This window comes from Daldinia childiae, assembly GCF_008694065.1.
Source record: "Daldinia childiae strain JS-1345 chromosome Unknown Scaffold4, whole genome shotgun sequence".
Classification (NCBI taxonomy): Eukaryota; Fungi; Ascomycota; class Sordariomycetes; order Xylariales; family Hypoxylaceae; genus Daldinia; species Daldinia childiae.
In genome coordinates this window covers 944,300-971,783 of record NW_022984645.1, presented here as the reverse complement: position 1 = coordinate 971,783, position 27,484 = coordinate 944,300, and the positions used below count along the sequence as shown (strand labels likewise).

General features: G+C 45.1%; 10 protein-coding genes across 10 annotated transcripts; 7 read left to right on the top strand and 3 right to left on the bottom strand.

Annotated features, from left to right (window-relative positions):
* Positions 1–382: 382 nt before the first annotated feature.
* GL218_04585 (uncharacterized protein) lies at positions 383–1,607 on the top strand (the record flags this gene model as incomplete). The annotated part of the gene is made up of 4 exons (XM_033581202.1): positions 383–742; positions 799–863; positions 917–1,140; positions 1,195–1,607. 4 exons carry the CDS (start codon positions 383–385, stop codon positions 1,605–1,607), a joined length of 1,062 nt encoding a protein of 353 aa, XP_033435586.1.
* A 1,783-nt stretch (positions 1,608–3,390) lies between these two features.
* On the top strand, positions 3,391–3,849 carry GL218_04584 (uncharacterized protein; the record flags this gene model as incomplete). The annotated part of the gene is made up of 1 exon (XM_033581201.1): positions 3,391–3,849. The coding sequence occupies one exon, from the start codon at positions 3,391–3,393 to the stop codon at positions 3,847–3,849; it is 459 nt and encodes a 152-aa protein (XP_033435507.1).
* Positions 3,850–4,335: 486 nt separating this feature from the next.
* Positions 4,336–5,071, bottom strand: GL218_04583 (uncharacterized protein; the record flags this gene model as incomplete). The annotated part of the gene is made up of 4 exons (XM_033581200.1): positions 4,336–4,502; positions 4,566–4,866; positions 4,937–4,970; positions 5,028–5,071. 4 exons carry the CDS (start codon positions 5,069–5,071, stop codon positions 4,336–4,338), a joined length of 546 nt encoding a protein of 181 aa, XP_033435590.1.
* Positions 5,072–5,719: 648 nt separating this feature from the next.
* GL218_04582 (ATP-dependent DNA helicase II subunit 2) lies at positions 5,720–8,153 on the top strand (the record flags this gene model as incomplete). Its single annotated transcript, XM_033581199.1, has 6 exons — positions 5,720–6,213; positions 6,266–6,842; positions 6,891–7,285; positions 7,335–7,549; positions 7,604–8,082; positions 8,139–8,153. 6 exons carry the CDS (start codon positions 5,720–5,722, stop codon positions 8,151–8,153), a joined length of 2,175 nt encoding a protein of 724 aa, XP_033435508.1.
* A 2,890-nt stretch (positions 8,154–11,043) lies between these two features.
* Positions 11,044–12,706, top strand: GL218_04581 (uncharacterized protein; the record flags this gene model as incomplete). Its single annotated transcript, XM_033581198.1, has 6 exons — positions 11,044–11,175; positions 11,226–11,275; positions 11,344–11,804; positions 11,856–12,141; positions 12,189–12,578; positions 12,643–12,706. The coding sequence occupies 6 exons, from the start codon at positions 11,044–11,046 to the stop codon at positions 12,704–12,706; spliced, it is 1,383 nt and encodes a 460-aa protein (XP_033435588.1).
* A 355-nt stretch (positions 12,707–13,061) lies between these two features.
* GL218_04580 (Mitochondrial import inner membrane translocase subunit TIM14) lies at positions 13,062–13,498 on the bottom strand (the record flags this gene model as incomplete). Its single annotated transcript, XM_033581197.1, has 3 exons — positions 13,062–13,200; positions 13,264–13,391; positions 13,448–13,498. The coding sequence occupies 3 exons, from the start codon at positions 13,496–13,498 to the stop codon at positions 13,062–13,064; spliced, it is 318 nt and encodes a 105-aa protein (XP_033435589.1).
* Positions 13,499–13,858: 360 nt separating this feature from the next.
* On the top strand, positions 13,859–14,741 carry GL218_04579 (Ribosome biogenesis protein RLP24; the record flags this gene model as incomplete). The annotated part of the gene is made up of 3 exons (XM_033581196.1): positions 13,859–13,863; positions 14,040–14,091; positions 14,181–14,741. 3 exons carry the CDS (start codon positions 13,859–13,861, stop codon positions 14,739–14,741), a joined length of 618 nt encoding a protein of 205 aa, XP_033435848.1.
* Positions 14,742–15,197: 456 nt separating this feature from the next.
* GL218_04578 (uncharacterized protein) lies at positions 15,198–15,850 on the bottom strand (the record flags this gene model as incomplete). The annotated part of the gene is made up of 2 exons (XM_033581195.1): positions 15,198–15,674; positions 15,755–15,850. 2 exons carry the CDS (start codon positions 15,848–15,850, stop codon positions 15,198–15,200), a joined length of 573 nt encoding a protein of 190 aa, XP_033435847.1.
* A 6,091-nt stretch (positions 15,851–21,941) lies between these two features.
* Positions 21,942–23,467, top strand: GL218_04577 (uncharacterized protein; the record flags this gene model as incomplete). The annotated part of the gene is made up of 2 exons (XM_033581194.1): positions 21,942–22,519; positions 22,681–23,467. 2 exons carry the CDS (start codon positions 21,942–21,944, stop codon positions 23,465–23,467), a joined length of 1,365 nt encoding a protein of 454 aa, XP_033435846.1.
* Positions 23,468–24,562: 1,095 nt separating this feature from the next.
* GL218_04576 (uncharacterized protein) lies at positions 24,563–25,768 on the top strand (the record flags this gene model as incomplete). Its single annotated transcript, XM_033581193.1, has 3 exons — positions 24,563–24,864; positions 24,976–25,057; positions 25,118–25,768. The coding sequence occupies 3 exons, from the start codon at positions 24,563–24,565 to the stop codon at positions 25,766–25,768; spliced, it is 1,035 nt and encodes a 344-aa protein (XP_033435845.1).
* Between the last annotated feature and the right edge of the window lie 1,716 nt (positions 25,769–27,484).

Sequence of the window (27,484 nt, the reverse complement as noted above, 5' to 3'; positions counted from 1 at the left end):
TGCAGTTTTATTTTATTCGATACTTCTCAGCCAATACCCTGAAATAATTTAAACAGGTACATTATCTGATTGGTGTTTAGGTAAGGCTTTAAGGTTACCCCAGTAGCCCCAGTCGCTACCCTACCTATGATGCCGTTTACCCCTGCTCCTGTTCCAATAGTGAGGTAAACAGTTAAAGTGGCCCAAAGTGGCACAAAGTGGCTCGTGCTATTATTTAGGTTAGGTTAGGTACTTTAGAGCTTTAGCTAAATGTCGACTTTCTTAAGCAAAGTCATGACGTGGTCCAACAATTGGAAGTACAATAGATAATAGGCAATATAATATTTCATCACCATCTCTTATAACCCTCCCGAAACGTCCGAATACGTCTCGAATTGAAAAAATGGCTTTACCTTGGGTAAAGAAGCTCGAAGATTGCGCCGACTACTCTCAAGTAATTGAGCCATATCTACCACAACTCTACGATCTCCCTGGGAAGATAATCCATGCCACGTCGAGTCACGGATCCTTCGTCGAATTATATAAAAATACTAACCCGTTCATATCGGGGCTTGGTTTTTCTATATTCCTCGGTGCTGTCTTCTTAATTGTATCCGAAATCAATCGTAATTACTCCCAGGTTGATCGCATGTGGAGTTTATTGCCAACAATATACAATGCACATTTTGCTGTTTGGTCTCATCTGAATGACCTTCCAAGCCAAAGGCTTGACCTTGTGCTATTATGGAGTGCAACATGGAGCGTGTGTGAACACATAAGTAAATCTCTATTATTGACTGTGTAGCTAATATTTATAAGGCTCGGTTGACGTACAATTACTTCCGGAAAGGTGGTTATAATGTTGGTTCAGAGGACTATAGATGGTGTGTCATTCTACTGTATTATCCTCCGTCCAGTTGTCTAATTTAATCTATAGGGAAATAATTCGGAGCAAAGTACACCCGGCGTTATTTTTCTTATTAAATATCACTTTCATCTCCTTCATTCAAAGCATATTGCTCTTCTTACTAGCAGCGCCGACATATATTATCCTACTATCGTCAAACTTTGAACGAGAGGTTACAGCGGCAGATATTGCTTTCACGGGAATTCAGCTCGGACTCATACTCTCCGAATGGTTCAGCGACCAGCAACAATGGGGTATGTAGTGTTCTTCCTACTCTGTATACCTCCACTAACAATGGGATATTTAAGACTACCAGCTAGCCAAAAAGGAGTACCAACAAACGGCCAAGGTACCACGGGGCTACGGTTTTACCCAGGAGGACCTTGATCGAGGTTTCATCACTTCCGGGTTATGGGCTTACTGCAGACATCCTAACTTCGCAGCCGAGCAGACTATCTGGTTCATTTTATACCAATGGAGCTGTTACGCAAGCAAGACCCTCTACAGCTGGGCAAGTCTAGGCCCTTTGTTTCTAATCATGATCTTTCAGGGATCGACCTGGCTCACGGAACTGATCAGCTCCGGAAAGTACGCTGAGTACAAATTTTACCAACGACAAATCGGGGCTCATATACCCAGCTTGACTCCGTATAAAACTCCGACGCCGAAAGTTATTCGGACAAGCGAGTTAGCAAAACGACTGGAGGCAAAGCAAAAATAAAAGGCACTCCAATATGTAATCACCGGTAGACGGTGTAGGCTGGGTGCGCTCACATGTGCATACAAGAATGGTCTCACGACTGCATAAGTTTGTAGTCTACTGCAGTATGACGCCAACATACGACCCCATTTGGAAGATTGAAGCTTCATCACGATAATCTATTTGTCCTTGTAAGATGCGGGGGACGTAATGCATGAGAGTAGGTAGTTGATATTAAATAGTCCAGTTATTTTACAGAGTACCGATTGTCTTGTTCAACAAAATAACCCACAGACGGTCAACAATTTCCTCTTCAAATACTTTGCAGGTGATGGGCATGCGCCTCTTATGTGTGATGCCGAAAGAGACCAGGTTTGCTACGCAGGCTACGATCCTTCAGGCCCACAATTGTCGGACGCCCGATAAGACTCAATACGGATGGTGATGGCGGACAGCAGCATATGGAAACGCTTCCTCGCATACCTAGGTAGGTAGGTAGATACCTAAGGTATATACTTTAGGTATAACTAACCTACAACGAGCAAAGTTACATCTATGCGTCTATGTCACCTGCTATGTCATCCCCTAAATCTTCTATTCTAGAAAGTGAGAAGACGATCCCTTCAGGTTACCCCAGATCGGCTTATTTGGTCGAATATCCCCCCACGAAAAGGTTACATTCAAAGTAGTAGTGTGGCCAAGCGTAATACGTCTTTACGGTATTGTAATTCGTAGACATAGGTAACTCGGCTTTAAGCAACCGACGACCGAATTAAATAATAAGTACTAATAATTGCTAATAATTGCTAATACATACATCCATGGATAGCTGCTTCGCTTAGATGGACCCCGTGCTGTTGTGGTAGTCCTTCGTCAAATTGGCTATTGGCTACCGTCTACTGTCTATCGTCTATCGTCTCCCATCTCGTCTACATACCATCTACCGAATAAATTGATCACGTGCCAATATATACTTGCGACAATGCCTTTGGGAAAATAACATATCATTCTTCCCTGCTAAGGTAAGAGATCGTCAGACCAACGTCGACTTGCATTTGGTATGCTAACTTACATATGCTGTACATATGAAATGGTGAGAAAGATCAGAGCGATCCAACCTCGAAGGTTCCACCGCTGACTGCCACCCTACCACCCCATTCACACCAACTACTTTCACGATAGTACGCACCGTATCATGCCCAGGTGCTTAGGAAAGTGGGGCCGAAGACCCTGACTGACCCTGACTGACCCTGATTGCAGCTAGTGAGTAAACTAATATGCTAATCTAGTATAATAATTCAACGCTGACGATACCCTTGCTTGCATCTGTTGGTAAAACTCGGCGGTGAGAAATGCTGTTCGACCCAAGATGCATGCAGCATGCAGCATAACATGTTAGTGTAGTAGATCCATCTCCCGAGCCTGGAAGAGAGTGGGGGTTCCATTAGATGAAGACTCAATATTCTCTCTTTCTGCTTACACGTAGTTACTCACTCATTCAAGTGAGACGTATACATAAGTCTCGTGCCCTCCTCGAAATCTTACTCCCCTTTCCTTTGTCTCCTCAATTATCTCCGTATTCCGAGGTTTAAATATAAACCCTTTACCCACTAGAGCGGGACGAAGACGTTTTCTAGAAAGACTACCTATATATAATATATCCAACTACCACTGACTTTCACTCCCACTCCTTACTACGTAGCAAATAGTCTCAATTATTAAAACGTCCGACTGTTGTCTCTACCCCCTTTCTACTTTGTACAGAACTATCAGCCAGCTTAAAATATCTATTTACATTATCACCATGTCTGGCACTTGGGAAGCACTTATGCACATGATGCGAAACCGCGTCTCATTCTTCGACGGCTCCACGCCAGCCTCAGCGCAGTCCCCGGCGAAGGGATGGAGGGTGTCCAAGCAGCCATCCGAAGCCGCCGACAGCTACTTTCCCGAGCGAACGCCGTCGCCTACATCATCTATCTCGGAGGCAGAGGACGACGGTCCCACGCCCGTCACCAAAGCAAACCGCATGATCGGTTCCGAATATCCCATCCCGCCACTAGAGCGGGAATACAGCCGTCCCACCGAGGAGCTCGACGTCGCGCAACAACTAGCCAAGAAGCCACTGCCGCGATCGCTACACAGCTCCCTCCAGCGCGCGGCCTCGAACACCGCGCAGAGGCCCGTAGACGACGAGGAGACGAGACGACAGAAGCTCGCTGCTGCTAAGAAGGAGATACTCGCCCTGGCCGGCCAGATCTAATTTCGGGTACCAGTCTAGAAGCTTGAGATTTTTCTACGTAGGGTTATCGTCTAGAATGGTAGAGTGGAGAAAAGGGGAGGGGAGGGGAAAGGAGGGGGGGAATACTAAGGCAAACCGACATCGCATTGGGCGAGCTTCCCTTTGTATGCATTATACCCAGGGATCGGTGCGTATTGGATACGCTTACTGTTTCGGAATGTTTTAAACCGGCGTACTGTTGTGTTGGGACAGCGGAGATTGAGGGCAAATTGTACTGGGATTCCTAGCAATTTGGCGCTCGTGCTTTTTTTATTTATTTATTTACGGAAGGACTGGGACTTATTCAGTAGTCGAATATTTATATTATAATAAATTGATAAATTAACAGTCTGGTCCCCTAATATCGTATGTACCTCGTATCGTATTTATTGGCAGTGATGAATTTATGTCTCATCCCTTTTTCATATACACATAATTCATTAAATATCATCCATTTATTAGCCCCGTTTATACGAGTCGGGAAGATAGGTTAATGCCGTAGGCGACTGTTGCAATTACCGTGATGAGATTAGCAAGCGAAGAGATGCCGTGGAGTTGTCCGAACTTCTTGTTCAGCGCAGTCATCTCCTCTGAGTGAGAACCTTTCTCGTAACTTGCTTTGCCATCTTTCTTTTCTAAGTCACGGAGCCTTGTTAGTCGAAAACTGCTCGATTGTTCCTGGTCCCTCTCTGGCTTACCTTGCTCTCGCCTCAAGGCGGTTATCTTGTTCGTCTCGGGAAGTAGATATACCAAATTAACAAGCCCTGTTACGAGTATGGTGCCAAGCGGCGCGAGTACACCCCAGCGGTTTGACGGGTGGAACACACCAGCGAGGCTCGAGGCAACGCCTAGGGGGTTCTTACTCCCAGGATATGTCAAAGCGAGAAGCACGGGGGCGGCAGACTGGATGCCGAAGTATGCGGGGAAGACGGCACGTTGTAGGATTGCGAATTGGGGTCGCTCGAGAACTTTGAAGGAGAGTATTGAGTTTATAAAGGTCTGGGGTTTTTTTTCGTTGTTAATTGATAGATTCCGTTTATCGATAGAATTGAAGCGTCGAACTACTTACATGGAAAACCTGCGTTCCAAGTAATGTACCGTAGCTGTATAAGAGTTAGCATAGTTCGTTAATTATACCTATCATAGAGCTATGAACTGACGATAAGACCTGGTAGGGAGCTAAGGTAAGGAGGATGTGTGACATATTGGAGCTTGACTTTAATATTTTCTTTTTTTAATAATGCTATATTCCGTAAGGGAAATTGAGATATATCAAAGCTAAAGAAGAGATATCCGAGACTTTGTAAACCGTTAAAAAGTAAAAAGTGATTTTTAGCGATTTTATCAAGGTAAATATAGCCAATTGACAATAATGACGTTTGAATGTTGGTGGTATGTTGTCCTGGCCCCTCGTAGCCTCAATCGTGCCATTCGGAGTTCCTCGGCCGAGGAGCTTGGGCCATTGGCTGATTGATTGGTCCAGGGCCATTAGGCGCATAGGCACACAGTCAGGTGCTCGCGCGATTGTCTGTGGAGACAGGAACGCGCCTTACACGTAAATTTATAGTAGGTGCCCAGCCTGCAAGCCCACTAACCCACTAACCCACCAGCCCACCTTAGCTCAAGGTACCTCCCATATACAATATACAAAGATACTTGTCACTTCTAGGCAGATGTCGTGCCTCATAGATCATTTCTAATGCCATCTTAAGGAAACTTCCTAGTATGAGTCTTCTCATAAAAAGAATATCAAGGTTAATGGCCTAATAATTAACTTCTATAATTAACTTCTATTCATCCTCTTTTCTCATCTCATTTATTTCGACTAATAATCTACAGTATCACTGCGACAATGGCGGACAAGGAGGCTACAGTGTATATCATCGACCTCGGGTCATCAATGGGCGACTGTCATAATGGTAGGATCGAATCCGATCTTGACTGGGGTATGCGCTACGTGTGGGACAAGATCACAACAACTGTCGCTGCATCACGAAAGACATGGACGGTCGGGGTTGTTGGTGTAAGAACCGACGAGACCGTCAACCCTTTACAGGAACAAGTAGGAGAAGGTTATGAGAATATTTCTATCTTACAGGAGCTTGGACCTATGAACTTAACTAGTCTTCGCGATTTGCAAGGTCTTATAAAACCTAATGATACCGATACTGGCGATTCTATCTCAGCTATAATAGTAGCCGTGGACATGATCGAGAAGTTCACCAAGAAGCTAAAATATAAACGCAAAGTCATCCTTGTCACAGATGGCGAGGGCCCTGTTGATCCCGACGATCTTGACGACATATCATCAAAGATCAAGGAATGCGGTATTGAGCTTATCGTCTTGTAAGTTGAAGTTGTAGTGAGGTCACGGACCCTACTAATTCTTTTTGGTTAGAGGTATAGATTTCGATGATGTCGAGTTTGGCTTCAAGGAAGAGGATAAGTCAAGTCAAAAGCGAATAAATGAGAGGCTTCTGAAATCCCTCGTTGATAAATGCGACGGGTTATATGGTACCATGGCAGAGGCCGTTACTGAATTAGAGATGCCGAGATTAAAACCTGTTAGGCCATATAAGACGTACGATGGGGAACTCACCCTTGGAAATCCCCAGGAACACCCAGATGCTATGAGCATTAGCGTGGAGCGGTACTTCAAAACTCACAAGGCGACGGTGCCGCCGGCCAGTCGAGTAGTACTCAAGACGGAGCCTAGTCCGTCTCAAGCTGCCGAGGGTGACCAAATGGAAGGTGTGGAATTTACAAGCGGATTTTCTGCGGTAAAAAATGCTCGGACGTATAAGGTCAACGATCCCGATGCGCCAGGAGGTAAACGGGATGTCGAGTTCGAATCATTAGCAAGGGGGTATGAATATGGGAGGACGGCCGTTCATATCAGCGAATCCGAACACAATATTACCAAGCTTGAGACCACGAAATGTTTCACCATCCTAGGATTTATACATCAAGAGAAGGTAAATAAATCCAGCTTCTCGAGACTATTCATATGCTTACACCTCCAGTATGAGCCATTCTTCAATATGGGTGAGACGGGTCAGACGATTCCTCAGAAATTCAATGACACAGCCGCGCTCAAACTCTCGTCATTCATACATTCCCTTCAAGAACTTGAGTCTTATGCAGTAGCACGGATCGTAACGAAGGACGGAAAGGAGCCATCTCTCATTCTACTTGCGCCTCACATTGAACCTGACTTTGAGTGCTTATACGACGTGCCCTTGCCGTTTGCCGAAGATGTCAGAAACTACCAGTTCCCCCCGCTTGATAAAGTGGTTACAGTCACTGGAAATATCAAGCGCGAAGATCATCGGCTTCTGCCTAGTCAGGAGCTATCAGATGCCATGGATGACTACGTGGACGCTATGGATATTTCAAGTTGGGCTAAAGATGACGACGGGTGAGTACTATAAATCAATAGGGAGGGTACAAAAGCTAATAATGCCAAGTAACCGCACTATGGAATACGCTCCCGTCGAGGATGTATTTTGTCCTCCGCTTCATCGTATTAATCAGGTCGTCCGACATCGAGCAATCTATGTAGACCAGCCGCTTCCCCCAGTTGCTCCCATTCTACTCAAATATTCAAACCCGCCTGAAGATTTAATGGTCAAGGCTAAATCAAAACTTGAAGATCTCATAGCTGAAGCTAATGTCAAGAAAGGTATTATTTATTTTGGTTTGAACTATTGGTGCCTTTTTACTAACGTTCGTGAAGTACCACCCAAAGCGAAAGGCAGGCGAGAAAAGGGAGCCAAACCAGAGCCAATCTCAGGTCTCGATATCGATGCACTCCTTAATCAGCCTCAAAATAAGCGTAAGAAGATTGATTCCGATAACGCCATTCCAGAGTTCAAGCAGATGGTTGAATACGCCAACGAGGAGTCCGATATCGAGAGTGCTGCAAAGCAGATGGGTACTATCATTCGCTCACTTATCACAAACAGCTTGGGAGATAGCGGGTACGATCGCGCTATAGAAAACCTTGGTGTGTTCAGGGATACGATGGTCAAGTGGGAAATGCCGGCCCTGTACAACTCGTTCTTGAAAGATTTGAAGAATCGTCTGCTCTCGGGTGAGCTTGGCGGTGATAGAAGAGAGCTCTGGTGGCAAATGAAAGGGGCTAAAGCCTCACTGGGCCTGATCGACCAGAGCCTGTCTGAGCCGTCTAACGTAACCCCTAAGGAAGCCGCAGAGGTATGTGACATTTTTCGCACACATTTATTCAGCCCCTTTGCTAATTCTCTCACTAGTTTTTCAAGAAGTGATGCTCGTTATAACATTTGAATTGCATAATATAGCTAAACATGTACGAGAGCCTGAGGCTTTTGCTTGTAAGAAATAGGCATTTACATGTCAGCAGTGTGATATGAAGACGAGGGAATGTGGTAGTAGCCAAGGCTTTGTAGCTAACAAAGAGCTCTTCGATAATTATAAAATAGTATCCTACATGTGCTAAAGGAAATGTAGGGAAAATACCCTATCCAACATGTCATACCTAAAAATTCGGTAGTGATATTGGAGTTCAGCACAAGAAAAGTGGTAGGTAATTAGGGGCTGCAAGGCCAAATATAAGGTATCTCCCAAGGCAGCATAAGATGATATATATAGGTACCTAGGTATATATATAGACTTACTACTTGGAAGTTACAGCAGGCATGCAAAATTGAAATACCTTGTCTACCTTAATAGCCTTAGATAGGTAGTGGTAAATCATCGACCTGGCTACTTCGACGTGCTCGTGCCTTACCATTGCGATCTTTACGGCCGATTTCTCGTGAATTCCCTCGTACCTTCCTTCTTTTTTTTCTCTACTACCGCTACTATCATCACCTTTCCCTCCGTCTGGATCTTACCTTTTCTTTACTCTCTTTCTTCTACCCCCTTCTACCCACCACAACAACTCACCCAATTCTTATCTTACTTCATACACCAGTACCGTGGTAATGAAGAGGGTTACGCTACTCATTCGTGATCGAACCCAGGTCCGTACTTACTACTAGGTTAGGGATTTACTCATCTCTATTTGGCGCGTCACTTCCATATCATTTTCGAGGGTATTGGTTATATTTCATCAAGCAACCCTTGTCTACAACCTCACTCTTGTTATTTGGCACCATCCAACAGTGGTGTTCCCCACAGGTAGTCACCCAAAAGAAAGGATCTAATATTAGCTTCTTGCCTAAGTACAATCGTTGACGTTCAAGTCTCTAATCCCTCGTGAGTATCTTCATATAATATATTCTAGGCAAGTAGATCTTTCATAACTGACATCTACATACTTTAGCAGGACTTAGCTATTAGTATATCAGCATTTCTAATCTAAATCGTCAACGTGCATTTCCTCGTGGTGGTAATTCAGCACCCTCAGGATTTCCACATGGCCAACTTCCCGCAGCAGTCACATCAGTTCCCAAATTCCAGATAAGATAATCGCACAGATCCTTTTAGGGACTTTAACCAGTGATTATCTCGGTCGGTTCTCAGGGATAGCTGCCTTCCCAAGTTCAGCACATTCCTAATTTAAGAATCTATCATACTTAAGACGTACCTGAGTCACTCCCTCAGGATTTGATTGCACTGGGTCTAAAAGTTCGTTTGCTGCCTTAAATGTTTAGTCAAGCTTGGACCCGGGCTTTGGTATCTTTGTCGCCTTCCTATACGGCCTCGTTCCTTTCAGTAACCATTATTATCCACGCGGTCCACTGACCTTGATTATCATCATGCCTCCCCCATGCGAACGAGGGCTATACACCCCCAATCCTAGGTACTTATTTGTCATTATAATTTTGGCTTCTCATGCTAACACCTTTCTTAGCGAAGACACACACGTTACTGGTATCATGTTAGATGGCTTGATGAAAGTCACAGTCCACACGCACTTACTTGCCCACCATTCCAAGTGTTTCCGGGAGCTAAACAACCAACCCAGCCGGGAATACTTCTGCGTGGATTACTGTCCATATGCCACTGACCAGACTATTTACTTCTTCGTCCAATGGATCTATGGAAGAAGCCTCGGTACCTATATTCGCAACGAGGGCCTACGAAAATTATGCCGTGGCGAGCAGTATGAAACCTTGATAAAGTCTTGGCTCTTTGGTGAAAAGATAGAAGCCACGGAGTTCCAAAAGGATATTATGCGATGCATTACAGAAAACATTGACTGCGTCGATCTGGCGGTATCAGTTGATATATGGATTGACATAGATGTGATGGCTCCCAGCAGTAGGTTGCGTCCCTTCCTAGTCGACGTGTGCTGCGCAAAGCTTCGTGGCTGCGATGCAGGTCATGTGGATGTATTTCTAAAAGATCTTCCACGAAGTATGCTAGAAGAAATCTCTCAGCGCATGATCGCTGGGCCTTGCAGACCTCAAACGGATATGGATTTGAGCAAGTACCTGGCGTAGAAGGGGGACGTATTCGGGTTTACTTAATTTAGCAAGACGTTTCTCGTTGCCTTATGATTCTTACGACTATTGAGCCATTACGCCTTGGTGGATGCAAATATAATTTTAAGCAATGCTAGATAGCATGCATTATAAAATTACATTATATAGGTAGTTGATCGTCTAAAATAATACGCGATGATTAACAAACAAGCGTTCTACCTGTGTTATGAGTTTAAACGAGTTCGAATATTTTGACTGCTTCCTGATACGACATGCGCTTACGTAACATATGTACCTACTAATTTTTACTACCTGCAACCATCTAACAAACAACATGTTAATTATTATAGGGCAGGTACGATTTGAATACATGCACCTGGATGTATTTGCGGATGTGGTCACGCTTCTATTCAACATGCGCAAGCAATTACATCGGAAAACAGGTAAGAGGTACCTAATGGTGTAAAGGTGTAAAGGAAAGAATACCTCAACTTATTTGATCCTTCCGCTCTTTGCAAACACCCATAAGACGTGCACCCACACAATCTGCCCAAACTTATCTAACACTACCTAATACCTAGGAGCCATGCAAAACATGGAGACAAGCCTCCCCAAATTTAACAGTAAAAGTTAGTAATAGCCATTTACTAAAGTCGTTCGTGAAAAAGTTACGCCGAAGCGAAGAAATCAAGTTCCCTACTCTATATCCAGATAATCTACATCTCTTTCAAGCTAACGAAGTATCCCTCAACCATAGGCGAACAAGATGGATGCCAAGATGGACACCTTTCAAGACATGACTATGGGGGACCAATCTTTAAAGGGTGAGAAGTTTTGTCCCTGGAAGCTCGTCCAAGCTTATCCCTACCGGTTTATCGATCAGTATAAGCAAGAAAAGGTAAGAGTGTTACTTGTATGTTACCAGAGAAGTAGCTCATTTAGATCCAGGTGCAAAAGCTCTTTGCCTCGACACTATTCAAAAACCGCACCTGGGATTTGTATGTGCCCCCCTTTATTACCACACCGTATACAGGAAGAGCACTTGAATATGCTAACATTTCTGTAGGTTCTGTCTGCTGGACCCTGGTAAAACTGGTAGAAATCCCCTTCTGCTGGTCCCTAGCGCCCAGTTCATGGAACATCTCAAGTATGTTAACTCCCATCTGAACTTACAACTCGGTATTCCAAAGGGTGAGGCTGGTGAGAACTTCTTCGCCACTTTCGGAGATTTGGACACGCCTCTTCCTCGCTTCCTAGGCCGCGCTAGTACTTCTGCTGCTGTCCCCGAGCTTAAGCTCCGCATTCACAGACTACCGATAGATGATTTGGCTCATCTTAGCACCGCTGCCCTGAAAAATTACAGGGTGAAGATGGATAAGTTGTATGAATCATTAAAGGATAGAGCAGCAATAAAGGCAGCAACGGCCCGGAAAAAGATGGAGCGCCAGAAGAGTTATGGACGGATGATCAAGAGAGCACAGATATACCTCGGGCTTCGAGGCCGTCTAGGAGATCCACCTAGCTCAGGTTAGTTACTCCTATCACACAAGCAACCGTTCAGCGGAGCTAACTATTTAGACATTACGGCCACGGATTGGAACGTGGACATGCCAGTCCCCTTTAAAGCAGAAGGCTCTATACGATTTGTCTCTATTGATATCGAGGCATGGGAGCACTCGATGAACGTAATCACAGAAGTAGGCTTAGCAATCCTCGACACTCAAGACACTATAACTGTTCCTCCTGGTAGAGGTGGCTACGGATGGTTCCCATTGATCAAGTCACAGCACTTCATAATTGAAGAGCATAAGGATAAGATAAACTATAGATATATCCAAGGGTGTCCTGGGCAATTCAACTTCGGGTATGATCTCTTAACCTAGAACGGAGAATTAAGCTTACATGTTATAGCCGTTCCGAATTTGTTGGTGAAAATGAAACCGGTAAGGTAATTAGCAAGATTATCGGAGACAATGAGTCTCCGGATCAAAGACCAGTTATCATAGTAGGACACGCCGTCAGCCAAGACCTAAGTTACCTCAAAAAACTCGGATATAATATCTGGCAGGCGCCACAATTTATAGACGAGATGGATACGAGATCGATGTTTCAGTATTTAGAAAAAACGACTGACGGTCGCGGTCTCAAGACTATTTGCGAAAGGTTAGGGTTACTATGTAGGGATTTCCACAACGCGGGCAACGATGCAACATATACACTGCGCGCTATGATTGGTATCGTGTTCAGGCAGATGATGAGTAACTCTAAGGGGCAGAAAAAAGAAAGCTCTACTCCATTAGAGTAAGTTTATATTCATTCCGAATTCGCTTATCGCGCTATTGCTAACTCCTCAACCATTATATAGGGAAGATGAATGGAGCGATGGTATAATGGACGACGGAGGTCCGCCTCAAAAGTCAGCTGAATAGCTCCTGAAACCAAAAGAGTATGATACAGAAGTATATGATGAACTGATATCCACGGCCCCGCCAGACTCTTAAGAAACGATCTGTTCATAGGTGCCTATAGAAAAATTCACAACAGCCATCAGTCCATTTCGAAAGTTGCCGCAAGAAAGTAGTTGAGAAGAGACTTCGCTCCGAGATAGACCAGTATTAACACTAGATAGAATACAATTGATGCGCAGCCCAATGCAATAAACCCCCTTCTAAGTCATGCCGTAAACGCCCTCGCTCCGTGGATGCTACGGTATTATACATTTTGTAATAGAGACACAATCATGGCCACCGTATAAGTCATATGTCTCGTTAAATTAGTTCGGTGCTAACTATTCTTTTCCAAGAATTCTTTTGCTTCGTTGACTTTGGTAGCTAAATAAGGGCTTCCGCCTCGATCGGGATGGTTGAGAAGCATGAGCGTCCGGTGGGCTTTTCGGACTTTTTCCTTCGTGATGGCTCGTTCACTAACACACAAATTTATTAGATAAGGCTGATATTGTCATATAAGTAAGGGTAACAGTTCGTACTTGAGAGATAGTATTAGAGTAGCTTCTTTCTTGGTCATGCGCGGCTCAAAACCGCCTTTGTAAAATGCTTTGCCCAGCGCTCCGACGCCTCCCCGAGAGCGCCGCCATGCGACGAGTCCTGCGCGGCCCTAGTTTTCTCTATGTTAGCTTATATATAGAAGAAGAAGATATAGTATATGCGTACAAGAAAGGCAGCGGCCGCAACACCTGTTCCGATAGCGAGGGCTGAGGCCATATTGACAATTGATCGTGCGAACGAGTGGAAAAGTAAAATATGATGCCGATCTGTAGAATGTCGCAATGATTCTTTTCGATATGCACGGACCTCAGGATAGATTTGCCGTGGGATACCTATCGATAAGAACACCGAATGCCGGGAAGGCAAGTTCCACCTGATGCCCAGAAGGCAAAATGCAGCGTTATAGTTAATCCATTGCCTATCAACCTGATAAAGGCCAGGAGGACCCACCAAAATTTCGGTGTGAAGTTTTCGGAGGGGCGCCACGAAATACTTCTCTATCCCGATTCATACCTACACCATCCAACAACGTCAACGAAGTCTGTTCCCTAAGCTCGAGACTCGTCCGCCGCCAAGATGAGGTTAGTACTGACAGATTTTAATTTTGGAAATTCATATGTGGCTCTATAGTTATTCAAGCACTTCATAGCCCGTATCGGGTTACCGAAATCTTTAATTACCATTGCGAGCTCGAAACCCAATTCTCGGTTCATATACGAAATACAAAGATCGTGTTTACTAACTAGACGTTATACAGGATCGAGACGTGCTATTTCTGCAGTAGACCTGCCTACCCAAGCAAGGGAATCGTAAGTTCTCTCTCCCAACCCCATCTTTCCTCCCATACTCTCTTCCTCAAACCAGAATTATATCCTAACATCTTCTTTCCTCGTCCTAGACATTCTGCCGCAACGACGCCAAGCAGTTCCGCTTCTGCCGTAGCAAATGCCACAAGAACTTCGTCATGAAGCGTAACCCGCGCAAGCTGAAGTGGACCAAGGCGTTCCGGCGCGCGGCCGGCAAGGAGATGACGGTGGACTCGACGCTGCAGTTCGCGGCGCGGCGCAACGTGCCCGTGCGCTACGACCGCGAGCTCGTGCAGAAGACCCTGCGCGCCATGGACCGCGTCTCCGAGATCCGGGCTAAGCGCGAGCGCGTCTTCGCCAAGCGCCGCCGCGCCGGCAAGCGCGCCCAGGACCTCGCCACCGACCGCAAGCTCGTCCAGTCCCACGGCCACCTGCTGCCGCGCCTGCGCGCCAGCGAGAAGAGGAGGCTCGCCGAGGAGCAAGGGCTGCAGCCCGAGGAGATCGAGGAGCTGGAGCGCAATGCGGCGGGCATCGCCGAGAAGAAGAGCGCGAGGGTCTTTGGCAAGGAGAAGATACGCCAGAGGGTGCGTGTCGATGGAGGCGTGGAGGTCATGGGAGAGGACGACGGCGGGATGGATGTGGATTCCGAGTAAGCGAGCTGATTGCCATGTTCGCGATCATATTTGCAACTCGCACGAAAGGAGGTGTATCTACGATGGGGGGGTACCCAAAAAAAGAAATCACGGACAGTGGCGTTCATGTGTATGGGTTGTTTCGTTTCTTCTGCATGCCCTGGCGTTGGTGGATTATAGGATTCTGATTCCTTTCCTTTCCACGAAATGAAACCCTTTTGACCTGCACGGTTCGCTATGAGAAGATGATGTATCAGTGCTAGAATATATGTCCTACTTTCTTGTTAATTGTTTATTATATTGCGTATTATGATTATGATTACTGGTAATGTATAGATGTTCTAGATGGTACGTAAGCTCTTAATAGTATCCATCTTATTCGCGAGTGATAACCATAGTCAACTCTGAGACTTTAGATAGAATAGTTTATCCCGTCCATGTCGCAATTATTAACGACACCTATATTATTCAACCCGGCTAGACAGGCAGATCCGGCTTCCGTCCCCGACCCGGGCCATGCATATAGTGGATCTTGGGCGGCTGCGGCAGCGAGTCTCGTATATCCTGTAAGATGTGGGCATCGAGAGCCTCGCGGCGTTTACGCTCCTGTTCTTGGTTGTACGGCTCGAATTCTCCATGCTCAGACGTCCAGTTTCCTGCGCCCCCACGGCCCGAGAGCGCACCCCCGCGGCGCGGTGATGCCGGCGGAGACTGGGTATGCGGCTGGTCTTGGGGGTTTGAAGTATGAGTAGTAGATTTAGTAGTGGGAGCGGCGGTTGTGGCTATAGATGATGAAGAGACATCGACGAAGTTTCCAGCGCCGCCCCTGCCGGTCCGTACGCCGCTGGTAGTAGAGCCCACGATGGGGACCGCAACGGGTTGCGCTGGGCCATCGGCTGGATCGGTCAGCGGTTCGTCATCGGCAAGCGGTTGCGATTTCTGCGCCTCGAGATCCTACGGATGGCTTTCTTAGTCAAGGCCACTCGCTCGCTCACTTCTTTACCTTGCGTGAAACTTTAGGAGATTTGGCGTACCTCGGATTTCCTCCCAGTTGCCTCTTCGATATCCTTTTGCGAGTAGAAGTTGCCGGCGCCACCCCGTCCGCTACGACGATATACAGTATCTGCCATCGTGCGAAGATGCAGATAGGTAGGTGTGTAGTTGGCGTATATGCTTATTTGGGAACTTTGCTCCGTCTACTAGTAATCAAACAGCTACTTTAGGTGGTATTCGAGATCTGTCGTCAAATCGGCGTATGTACGAAGATGGCTAATAGACGCTGAGGTATGTAGGTATGTATGTATGTCCATATGTATGCATGTATGTGTATGAGCAAGTAATTAAAATCGACCGCGCGCCTAAATGGATGCGGGGTGATAGCAATTAAAAAACCTGCGCGCTTAAAGAGTATTGCTCGCGATCGTAAAACGGCAAATGTTAGGTTGTTGTTACTGTTGTAGGAGTGAAAATGAATGTATGATGATAATGTTGATGATGATGGAGAATATCAAAGTACATAATTCAATGTTCCAACTTGCTGGGTGCGGCTGCCTACGTTGTGTGACCACTGCTTTGTGCAACCTACCTTAACCTAATGGAATTTCCGATAGAAAACGACGTCATGGAGGGGCATTACATCGAACTAACATGACCTTCCTCTTCCAAGTTCGTATTAGACGATTTTATATACTTAATCCAGGGTTTGGGTAGTTATCAAGTTTGTTCGTAGGTTTTAAAACTAAAATAAGTATAAAAAGACTCGATAGGTTATCACTATTATTTATCTGTTATTTGTAATAACTAGTAAGACTATCTTAGTAAAAAGTCGGCCTTGTTTGAAAGTGGGTTTAAGTAAGAGTTCTATCAGGATTATAAATGATATATCAATCTATAGGCACACAAGGCACCAGCGCACACCTTCTGGTGGACCAAATCCAGGCACCAAGCCTTATGGGTTCCGCCGGGGCGTTCGTAGTATGCTCGTACCTGCATCTGGTCGAATAGAGCGACGACAACATGTAATGTATATATGTATCTATATATGTATCTATGCATGCTGGCCCGTATGTAGGTACGTACTATGATCAAGGATCCCGAACCCAGGCATCCGGGTTCTTTTTGAACGGGTTCGATTATGTTTGGCTGAGCAAACTTGGAATCAGTCATTTTTTATATGTGGTTCCGAGCGCCGTCAATCTTAGTGAAGTGATGCGCAGCCGGGTATGGCGGGTAAGGCGGGCGTTGATCCTTTGATCGACAGTTCTCTAAATTATTAGCTTTTGAATTTATTAAATATAGCTCGTATTATCCTCGTTAACATTGTTGGCTTCTAGGTCTTTTTTTCAAGGTTTGATTCAAACTAACAAGTTTGGCAAGTTGACAAGCAGACAAGTTGGAACAGCGAAATAACCGAAAGTATCTCCTTACTCGCGAGCTGTTGTCAGCTGCTGCTTTGGCGTCATCCCAATACGGTATAGTATGGGTTTTTAGAGTCACTTGATATTCGAAGTCTGCGATATGATATATCATACGGAAGTATAATCATGCTTAGCTGATACTTTTGAATAGTGTCAAAAAATTATTCAAGCCATTTTTCTCTTTTGAAGCAAACATTCGATGTAGCAAGCGAATTATAGACCAATAGTAGGCTACGAAACTCGGGAGTCGTTAGCCCTAAAGCCTTTCCTTCATCACTGAGTTGACTCATAGTGGCAAACGGAATACGGAATTGACACTAAAACGATCAAGTCGGTGGCCTCCGTTTTGCCAGACGCACTAGCTGTACCAACTATCATTCGAGATATTAATCTCGTCGTCCGTTGTGTGTGAATTAGGGTTTGATAGATTCTAAGACTCTAAATTGAAAGGGCCTTGTGTAGTATGGCGAGCTTACCCATTCAACCGCGTCTGTGCCTAGTATATCAAATCGGGATAGAGATAGGAGCCCAATTAGATGGCCCGACTAACAATAAATTTCGAGACTTTGAAAAGTATAGTACGTAGCACCATGTCCTATCGCTGGCCGTGGAGTATGACACACCCCTATTGGCTAATGATGAGATTATCGTAGACTATGAATGAAAATAAAGATAACGAATCAAGCGGATCGAAGCATATAGCAAGGGGGAAAAGGCTATAATGCCGATGCCTTAGTTCTGTGACTCTACTAAGATACCCTTTCAATGCCTAGTCCGTGGCAAGAGAGCTCAGATAGAAGACCCCGCGCCAGCTGGTTCGAGTCGAAAATGAATGGACTGTTACGGTGGCGGGCGCTACAGTTCACTTAGGAAGGAGAAGACGAACCGTGATCTAGAAACCAGAGAATATTTTTTTTTTCATCTCAACGAAGATTATACCGCGATGTAAGTAGATGTTTGGTATGCATCTCTAGTGGTCTAGACCACTGAATTCCTTGGCCACTTTTGTGTCGAAGGAGCTGGACTCAAAATCAAAAAATCCGAATCTACATTAAGTACTCTGGATCTCTCTGGTTAGACTTTAAATATAGTCTCCCTTGCTTTATCTGTGTTGGAGAGTAGAATACCGTCCAGTCGTATTGCTGAGTAGTGTCTCATTCAAAGAGCATGCTCGAAGTCCGTAGAAGAGCTTGGGTAAATTTAATAGCGTTGATTTGATAGACACGTACTTGCTGCTTCTTGCATAAGCCACTGGTACCGTAGATTAGGTATTCTAATGCGCATCTGTGTATGTAGGTAGGTAGTATGTGTATGTATATGTAGTATGTACATCATCACTATCCAATGAAACGGACTTGGGAAGAATGGCGTAAAAAGACATGACCGAGGCGTGAGAATAGTAAACCATCTTCTATTTCTCCAAATTCCACCACCTACCGGCACGAGAACCCCATGCACGAAAGTACCTGCATCCGGAAAGGTCAAAAGGTCTCGCTGATCTCGTGGATTATATTTTTTTTCTTAACAAATATATCCATCCAACGAAGTATAAATGAAGATCTATTATTGCTAAGGCGGCTAGATTCGTAACCGCAGGGAACTATTTAAATTCGTCTTTGTCTTTAATATCGAATTGGTACTTCTTATTGGTGTAAATACAATATTGTTAAGTAAGTAGTATGTAGTTCGAAGTAATGTTTTCGATACCCGTACGTTACCTATGTTATGGCTGAAGTTATAGCCTACTGTAAAGAGGATGCTATAATACTGTGTTTTAACACGCTTAGCGTAGACCTTAGTTTCATGCTGCGTAACCGGTACTAATGTATGTTGGGCTGACCCCTCCTTTTAGGTAACGTCCATAATTATTTGAAGCTTTTATGACGGGACCGCATCTCAAACGTCTATTAGATCCGTAGACTTTATGTGATTATGCATTTGTATATTTTCTTCATGGCGCTTACTAAACGGAGATAAGCAATGTAAGATCAGACTTGTTTGACAGCCGAAGAAAAAAGGATTCTTTGAAACTAAACAGGCAGAATACGAAATACCGCACACATAGCCAGATATTCTTAGCAGCTTAATTATGGAGGTGTTAGGAATCGTCAGGGGGTAAACCCTACCCGCCAGGTGACGCGCCTACGATCGTAGCGCTGATCCGCGCAGTCCGGGGTTGAAGTCTATGTATGGTCCTTGGTCAATTTATCCCCTTGGCTGGCATAAGACAGCAACTCCATAACTTTCAGTATTAGTACATAAAGCTTAACGTCATTCATTAACATAATAGGAAAAGGCCTTATGATTAGTCTCTAAAACCGCAACTCACAAATATTATTGGTCGATTCAGTACCGTATAAGCATTTCTTTCTTTTCTAGCCAATCCGTATGTATTGATACTGAAAATTATGGAGTTGCTGTCTTATGCCAGCCAAGGGGATAGACCCGGACCGGTCACAAGGAGTCCAAGGTTGTTACCAACCGTAAGGAGTACTTCGTATATTTATCTTTATCGAAGGAGATATCTTTTGCCAATTCCTTTTCAAGACATCAATTTTTATTCTACGCTCAAGTATAAAGTATATTGACTATCTATTCGAATAACTGATTCAGCTTGCACGAATCCATAGCGTCTGTACGCTAGCAGCTCCAGTTTAGATATGTAATAGTTAGGTTAGGTAGGTATACCTACATAGAAACACATCCTTAGGGGGTGTGTTTATGAGTACCCCCTTGTTTCCCTCCTCCTTTTCATTGCGCGTACCCCCTCGTTGGACTAAACCTCTTGTAGGGTGTTACTCCAACAATATTATTATCTAATTCCGACGGGCGAATGATAAATCATCAACTATGTACACACATATGTATATGCTCTACATCTCTGCATCTTCGTAGAGTTGTTCGCGAATAACAAGTATGATATGCCACGTTATACTGCCACTTGTTAATAAATATGTGCACGGCGGATTATTGCCGTCACTTTATGATAGGCAAATTCCGCATATGCAGTGTAGAGGTACGCAACTACATATTGCTCGTAATTGTAAGATAAACTTGTCTCTCTTGAAGACTGAGGTCCGATGGGAGTTGGAAAGCCGCGTGTTATGTATTTGTCCGGCTCCGCTATCTTTTACCAGACATAGGAATATGCAGGGCACCAGAACCAGGGAGCAGTACACCAGCTGCTATTCGAACATTGGAACTATCCACGTGCGAATAGGAATGTACAAAGTAGGCAGTTGAATTCCTACTTCCGTCCTATTTCAGACATCTATCCTAGCGTGGGTTACCTTTCGAAATCGACCATTTCCATCTCTGAATATGTAAAGAGGTAGTCACTAATTCAAAAAGGGGACTCTATTAATTGATTTATGTTGAGCAGCGTCTACGTCCCCCATGTCCGTCCATTCACTTGACTGTTATTCGCTCGGCTGGCAGATACAAACTTGATCGTAATGATTTGGTTAGTTTCCCACCTGTCATTACAGCTCAGATGTATTCAGATAGAATTGCTCATCTTCTCTTGTCCAATACAATGATATCTACTATGCCGCCTTGACTAACAATTCGTCAAGCAGGTTTGTGGTTTGTGGTTTGTACCCTTTTTTATGCCGCTCCGACTTGTTTCCAAGTTTGAAGTTGTGCCTGACAGAACCCTGACCTGGATTTGAAGCTTGTCCAACTAGTACAGGGGCCGCGCTAACTGCATGTATGTACCTAACTTATCGTGCAGCGTGTGCGTAATGTTGTATGGATACCTCATATATACTAGGCAAGTACTATGTAGGTACATAGTATCTTTCCAAACTTCTAATATGCTCTTGTGGATTCCACTTAGAAAGATAGGACGGGGAAAGAGATGGGGGGGCCGAACGATGAATGGGGGAGGGGAGGGGGGGAATTGAATAACTTGAAGCCCATTTGAACCCACCATAATCACTACCACACACCATTCAACATACCACATGGCACACGCCCAACTTTTAATACACTTTTCTCTAACGTACCTAGCATAATTAATAGCTTTCTTCTATATACCTTAGGTAGCGTACCTACAATAATACATATGTAATAATATGTACAATAATACCATAATACTTTGAAGGAGCATAATCTATTAGGCCAGAGAAGGTAATAAGCATTTAAACGAAGGCGCAGTTTTCTAAGCCCATTTCCTAATATTATTTAATTCGGTCTGCTCGGTTTGACCACCTGACGAACCGCCCGATGTATCTTGGTATCTTGGTATCTTAGTATCTCTGTAGCTGTGTACTGTAGGTACTGTCTAGTTCGTACCTGCCTAAACGTTCCTACATTATTATCTATCCGTACTTCAAATCCATAAAAATTATTTTTTGTGCAATGGACTGATCTTTGTTCCTTCTTCAATTCTCAAGGGGTTAAAGAAAAAAAAATATTATTACAGATCATCAGACGGCTTTTTTCTTTTCCCAGCGTCCGCCCTCCACCATCAGTTCCTAATCCAACCAATACCTCTCCTGATCCACCCACCATTACCGACGAACACCTCTTGCTTTGCTTTTTGCTCCCTCTTTCTTGTCCATTTTTGTATCATTCTTCACCTGGTAAGACAAGAGCTATACCAAGAAAAAAAAGATAAATCAATACTCGAGACGATTATTTTGTTGTTCTACTCTCTACATGGTCGGCAATGGCCTCTTCCAAGGTAACCAATAAGTTGCACTAACCTACTTCACTTTGCCTTTTTACCTACCTTGCCCGCTTAGCCCGCCCCCGACACTAGGATAGCCATGCTGATCACTTGTGTCTATCACTCTAGGAAATGCAAACACCAACGAGGCCATTGAACCAGCACCGTCAATCAATTTCTTCTGCCTCAGCGTCTTCCTTAGGCGCTTCGAGACCATTGTCCCATTCACGCAACAATTCCCACACATACTCCACTTTGTCCGGCGCCCTCAATGCCACCCACCGCGTAACACGTCGGAAGAGCATGACTGGCACTGCTGCCAACGTCGCGGCTGTCGCGGCCGCCCTCGAAGAAGCAGGGGATAAAGTTGGGCCATTACCTATTGCTGTTAATTCCCGCCGCGGTACCATGTCCAAGCCTGCCACCGCTCGACCTGCCATCGTGGGCAGCTTACCTTCTCCGCCTGCTAGCTTGCCAACCCATAGATTCTCGATGAATATGAAATCCGAGGGCCCAGAAAACGCTATCGACGACTCCTCGAACGACATGTCCGCCGATGAGGGAGAAGATGGTCCCCAGAAAGCTCGCATGCGACGGGCGAGCGATGGTCAGCCGCTAACAAAAGAGGGTAGGAAGAGCAACCGAATTGAACTCCGCTGCGACAAGTGCGGGAAAGGATACAAGCATAGCAGCTGCTTGACCAAGCATTTGTTGGTGCCCATTTTCTTGCCCACTGCCTCCCTTATGCATTCACTTGCCCAGGCCTGCGGATAGAGTATCTCCCTGCCCCCCCGGGGCAAGCATGGACTGGCCGAGACCCTTAAACCCTGAGTAAATGAACATGGACTTTTGTTGACGAATTGGTTGCCAGGTGGGAACATACTCCCGAGTGGTCTCTCACGTCCAAGCTGCTTATATCCAAGCACCAACAAGTTCAACTGCTCGAGGCGGCCTCGGTTCTTGTCGCCATGAACACGGAGGCAACCACTCCTCCAGACTCTACCAAAGACTTTGCCAGCGACCCCGAATCCGCTTCTCCTACCGCCTCTGGGTACTCAGACCTCCACGATGGTCGTAGTTCAGCCGACACCACCCCACCTCCGCATTTGGACGCTTTTAGTGCCATGAATTCTTTTGCTTACCGTACGGCTTCTAAGAGGGATAGCAACGGAAGTAGCTTTGCGCGATCATACCAGTCGGCCGTTTCGGGTTCGTTCTTTTCAGGTAGCGTACCAAACGGGAATGGATTCGGTCACGCTCGTCATGCTAGTTCGGACCGGCGCCCCCCTTCTTCAGGAATGAACAGCACTGGCCAAGATGATCGCGACCTTGCGACAGCCATCGAGTTACTCAGCTGCAGCTTCGGTAGTAACGGAGGGACCCGAGATTCTAGGCTCCCTGACGATGCTCCTCCCGTACCACCGCTACCCGCCCAGTATCTCGATCACGCAGCTTTTACCAGCACGAGTTTTATCAACAGCTTTCCATCAGGGCAGATGCCGGAAAGTTTTACCCGGGGTGAGCTCCGGCATACCGAGGACGTGAAGATGGAAGATAGTGAGAGTAGCATAATGGATGAAGACGAAGGTGAAGGACGGTTTAGGGCGCGCAGCAGCGAGGAAGACGATGATATGATGTTTGGCCGTATGGAGGATTAAACTTGAGATCGCTCTCTCGCTCGCTCATTAGAGAGACGGCACGAGACGATAAATGGCTCTGGTTGTTTCCTTTGTGTCACATATATCAACTTCTGTAAACGAGGTGGTTCCGCTCCGCTACCGAAATCTCAGCACCGAAGAATGGGGGGCTCTAGGTACGAATACTCTAAGGCATGCTCCAAGAGGTTAAAGTGAGGATCGGAGAAAAGCGTCGAGCGAACACCCAACCTATCGAAACCGTAGGGAAAGTGTGGATTTCATTAGGCAAATCGTGTGATGTCTATTAACAGGGCTGATGACACCCATTTGTTTACCATGAATGAATACCAATTCAAACGAAAACTTTGACTTACTAGAATATACTTGACTAAGAATATAGTTGGGCGCTTTTAATTGATAAATAGTATTTTGAGATTTACTATTGTTGAACCTGGTTATCCTTTAGGTAGTAGAGCTGCGGAGTCATGATGCTAGTAATTTTGATGATCTGCATGTGAATGCAGGTTGGTGTATGAGGTTGTAAACGGAACCAGCCAAGCAACAGAAAACATCAGAAGTTTAGCGATGGTTGCCTAACGATGCATACGGAATAAGTTCAAAAAGAGGAGAGACCGAGAATAAGAGAAGAAAATGTCAAAGATGGAAGATCGAGGACCTAGGTTCCTTTTGAGAAGCGAGGTTTGTTGTCGATCAACCAGGTTGTGGGGTTATTAGTATGAATAAATTAGTAGGGAGACTCGACGACCTAAGAGTCTTTCGGAGACGTCACTGGTGTTAGGTACATGAGGTAGTTACCCCCACCATTTGTAGTATTATTGTGTACATAACATAAACTTTTAAGCCTACTACTACCTCGAATCAGGTACATTACCTACTTCCTAACCTACACTCGTAAATAATCGCGACAATTTCTGGTCAGCTTCAATTGTTTTTTATACCTACATAGCACGTGAGCGCATCAAGCTTGGATCTCTGCAAGACGCGAACTTTTTTTTTCTTTTTCTTTCTGGAGAATTTTCTTCATATTTTTTCCCCTTCTGATAGTAGATAAATAGTTGCAAAATCTTTACGGTGCAAACAGACAAATAAGGCAAAATGCGGACCAGGAAACAGACTCGTGAGGAAGAAAATGCGGCTGAGGCAAAGCCAACGGTGGTGTCTATCACCAAGATCGAGACTCCGACAATCTCGCCTTCGAAGCGCGAAACTACTCGACCCAGTAGCACACCGTCTAAGCTGCCTAAGCTGATTCAGTTCCCACTAGTCACTATTCTGAGCTTGTCGCTCGCGGCGGTAGGCTACTCGTTAACTTGGCGATATACCAAGGGTCCGATCGCGCCTCACGCAAGGCTTTTGACTACTTGGGATGATGTCGGAATTGTTACGGGATGGCGAGTGTGAGTAGTATTTTTACTAATATCCCAACTTACAACGGCGCGTATTTGGCTTTAAATTTTGTTAGTGACGTAATTCTAATAACACTCTTTACTCATCGTTTTTTCTCATAGGTTTGAACTCGCGCTTAGTTGGTTCGGTAACTACGACGGCTACGATATTACAGCATTGAACCTCCTATCCCACGGTCCTCTCGTAAGTAGATTGAATCACCAACACGACAAAATATACATATGAGTCTAACGGTGACAACAGCTCTACCTCTTAAATACCTTCTACGAGGTGCCTACCAGCGCCCTTCTTCTAACACTCGCCATCGAGACCCTCGCGACATACATCCCCTTCCGTCTTCTACGTCCGCTTTCCACGGTCCACGCCGACCCCAGCCATGCGCCTAACGCAGACATCGTCACGGATCGGCCTATTGTGCTGCTCACTACACTCCTGGCAGGCGCTATATATAGCGTGACGCTGTTCTTCGCATATGCCATGTACCTACCGTCATACCTAGTCGTATACTTCACTAGCCTGCCGTCTATCGCGCCCGCACATGAAACCACCTACGTCGGCCTGCTCCCCGTAACGCTCGTTCTAGGATTTGCAGCACGCGCCTTCATATTCACACCCGCCGAGGCGACGGCTTCAGCTAAGGACAAGCCGTTCGACCCAGTCAGTGCGAGTCTTCGCGAGACGGTGTGGTGGAATTTCTGGGGCTGGAGCGCGCAGACCAAGGTCCTAATCCAGCGCACGGCGCTGCTGATGCTAATTACGGGCGCGGATACGTTCGTCCAGACACGTTTCACGATTAAGGGTGTCGAGACGCCTGGTGCGGCGGCTTGGAGCAGCGTGTGGGTGGTTTCTGCAGCGATTACCGGGCTTGCGCTTGGTGCCGTTGCCGGTGTTTAGATTTACGTATCTGGTTGAGGAAGTAGGGGAAAGCAGTGTAGGATAAAAACAAATAGTCGCGGTAGTGGCAGTAACAAGCTAAATCATTTCGAGGTGTTGGACGGGAGGCAGTAAGCACATTTGATTATAAAATGGACAAAGGAATGTATCTGATAAGGCGTATCGTGTCGGCGGTGGAATCAAACATGTCATTAAGAGTTTCTGCTTTGTTAATGTTTATTTTACATTCTTCAAACGTACCACCTGAGGCTACCCTAGATAATAGGAGGTTTATATTACTACAATTGGTAATTCTTCTATGTCATGATTGGCTCTTCTTTCTACGCTTGCTTCATAAAGGGATAAGTATCTAAGACAAGACCCGCTGACAAGATGATCTCCAAGCTTTAGGTACCTACCTATACTCATGCTTTAAGTTCTTTATGTAGAAGGCACTTTATCGGGTACAAACGGGCTAGTTAGTTAATATCAACAGGAAGTTGCCTCTCACATGTATTATTATTGCTAGGTTACATGTATTTAGAGGCTTCTACATGTTTGAGGTACTACTAATGTACCGCAGTTTCACTATTTAAAACAGTTTCCTAGGCACCTACCTCTACCCTACCTACGCACTTACCTTGCATATAATTTTCAAAGTTAAATCCTGAGGTTATATGAGGATTATTTATTCCGTTTAGGTAAAGGCGGGTATAAATACTTAGACTAAATTTCAAATTCCTCGTCCAACACAACTACATCTACACGCGTCTAAACTAATCCAGCAAGACTTCTAATTACTTAACCAATATGCAGGACTCTCTACCTTGGTAAAGTCCTTCAATAATTTTCTACAACGGAAAGACGAAGTTCATTATGGTGATGACGTCTAGTGCCAGACCGTGTCTCTTAACCTCCTATGGACTTCGCTCACATTAGCCCGGAACAAAATATCGCAGAAATATATTATCTCTAGCTCTAGCTAAAGCTATATATTTAACCATCAGGCCCGGAGAGTCCCATCCCGGGAAGAATCTACGAGTCAAAAAGTCCTCGACCATCCAGATAGAAAAGCATATCTTTGGAACGAGCAAGGGTTTCTAGTGGCGGCACAAACCACAATACAAACACCGTGCCCGGTTGAAGACCAAACTATGGTTAGAGAGAGGAGCATACGATAAGAGTATGTTGGCTCCTCTTTGCCTACGATTTTAAGGTCGAAGTAGGAGTGTTATTTTTATTATCTGCGAAATGGGCCTAAAATATATCGGTAGCCTCAGCGTTATTGTTGAGTCACAAAGACATTCTCGGGCCCGTTTATTCGGCGGAATAGCAACCCAGACAATTCTCCAATATTGTTGATCCATAATTGGGATACAGTATGGGGATTGGAATAGAGCAATACAAATAGCCTGGCTCTACCTGAAACGCTGTTATACAAAAAGTCTTGGGTATGCAACATCCTACAAAATTGGAAAGCTTATAACTGCGATGTCGGAAGATTGATGGACCCTTCACTGGTGGCAGTACGCCCTTTAACAAAAAAATACTACGCCTCCTGAAGCCAGGGGAATATCCTAGAATCATTTCAACGACGCATTAAATGAGAATATAGTACTGCTCTGCACTATTGGCGCGCGGGGGGGCCGCCTCCTAAATTGCGAGCCGCTCTGGTCACCAGGGCAAGAAGAGTAAATTAAAGGACAAACTTATTAAATGGAACATGAGAAAAATGTG